The sequence below is a fragment of the Leiobunum rupestre genome, chromosome 6 (genome assembly GCF_980474605.1).
Source record: "Leiobunum rupestre chromosome 6, qqLeiRupe1.1.hap1, whole genome shotgun sequence".
Taxonomy (NCBI): Eukaryota; Metazoa; Arthropoda; class Arachnida; order Opiliones; family Sclerosomatidae; genus Leiobunum; species Leiobunum rupestre.
In genome coordinates this window covers 21,567,954-21,569,783 of record NC_143389.1, presented here as the reverse complement: position 1 = coordinate 21,569,783, position 1,830 = coordinate 21,567,954, and the positions used below count along the sequence as shown (strand labels likewise).

General features: G+C 35.4%; 1 protein-coding gene across 1 annotated transcript; it reads right to left on the bottom strand.

The window, feature by feature from the left end:
- Window positions 1–302: 302 nt before the first annotated feature.
- LOC149940299 (death-associated inhibitor of apoptosis 2-like) lies at window positions 303–1,029 on the bottom strand. The gene is made up of 2 exons (XM_090179928.1): window positions 942–1,029; window positions 303–742 (listed from the first exon to the last, which is right to left on the bottom strand). Exon 2 carries the CDS (start codon window positions 733–735, stop codon window positions 373–375), a length of 363 nt encoding a protein of 120 aa, XP_090036054.1. The 5' UTR covers window positions 736–742; window positions 942–1,029; the 3' UTR covers window positions 303–372.
- Window positions 1,030–1,830: the final 801 nt, after the last annotated feature.

The following is a 1,830-nucleotide window of genomic DNA, read 5'->3' as shown; positions in this document are numbered from 1 at the left end:
TTGGGGTACATTTGGTCCATTTTGGTCCATTTTTGGGTACATCCCTGCTTTCCCCCATCCCCATTCTCCAAAATTAGTTTTCCTCGCGCAGATATCTGGAGATTAGATTTTTACCCGTTTGCTTATCGCTTTCGAACCCCTTAATTTCTAATCTCTAGGCAATAAAAACAAGTTATTTACATTTAATTTTTTATTTTAGAACTTTGTTTTACATGTTAGTAGGTACTATCAGATATTCCATTAGATGGTTATCTTGTACATTACACAATTAAAACAAATTAAAGTAGTTAAGTTTACAGGCATTTAAATGGGGTGAAACGATCTCCTGCAACTTAATTTAATTAAAAGTTCTAACTCACGTATTTGTAGTGTTTAGCAACAGTATCGTCTGACATCCGAGGGACAGTTACAAACGTCTTCTTCTGGTACAGGTGAGAAGCTTTTGTCAGAGACCGTAGTTGCTTTTGGCGTCGGGGGAATGTCCCATTCTAGCGAAAGGTACTTTTTTTCCGATGGTGAATTATCCCTAGCCGGACAGTTTGGAAAGAATCTAGCATGTTCAAGTTCTGGTACGTCTCCTGATTTCCATCCTTCTAATACGCCATGGCATTTGTAACATCGTACTTCATCGCCCCGCTGAATATAGTAGAATCCAGCCTTCGCTAGTTGCTCCTTAGTGACGTGCGGATTTTTCCAGTGACGAAACGTTTCAAGTCGATACACTTCAATGTCCATAGCTGATCTAGACCAAATACGTTCTATAGTTTCAAATGATACATTCTCTAAGCCTACATTTACCCCTAAGTCTACTAAACCTAATTTTATCAATATGGTTAAATTTCTACGCTAAAATTATCAATATAAATGCTTTTTTCAATATGCAAATTGTTTTAAATATGTCTAAAAATATAGTCTATTACCAAGAAAAAATAGTTACTTACTTTATGGGTAGAAATCCTTTGTCAAGCTGTAGAAAAGACTGAGCGAACCGTCAGCAGGTCTTTACTCGTCAATGTGCCGTAGAGAAATGACGCACGGAAGATTAATTTATTCCTATCTTGTTGAGAATAATTCATCACGTGATCTAAACTTCAAATAACCCTCAAATTCTATTGGCTGTCTCTCTCTGACAGTTTAAACTGCCTCTAATGATTGACGGCACATATTAACCCACTTGAGTATTTGGAAAAAACCCTTTGCTACTCAAGGAGAGTTTTGGAAATACCACGTTGACGATATCAAAATCGAGCTCTCACTTGAAAATGTTTACGGAAAACAATCCTCTTGGAAAATTGAGTTACGTAGAAGATTGCTAAAAAATGGCTATGTGTTAAGTTTTTTTCAATAATGAGTCTTATTTTTTACATTTTAAAGTATTTATTAAGAGTGAAAAATCCTATGACTACACTGACGGCATATCTTAAGTACCGGTGGAAAAATCCAGTGCTCAAAGTTCAGTTATCTTATTAAACGTGCGCGTGCACAGAAAAATGAACGAGTCACGTGATAGTAACTTAATTTCTACGCTAATCTTACCCCTACTAGACCTAATTTCTGTCTAATACATTTCCAATATATATATATAAAAGAATGCCTAAAAATTTCATTTTAAATATAATAAAATAGCCTAGCTGATTATTATTATTATAACTTACTTTTCAGCGTGACCTTCAATGACTATTCCCAATGCTAAGACTCTTTATTGAGATAACTAAGAATTGATTCCCATGACTACCCTGACGGCATATCTTAAGTACCAGTGGAAAAAAAAATCCATTGCTCAAAGTTCAGTTATCTTATTAATCGGGTGCGCGCGCACAGAAAATGAAA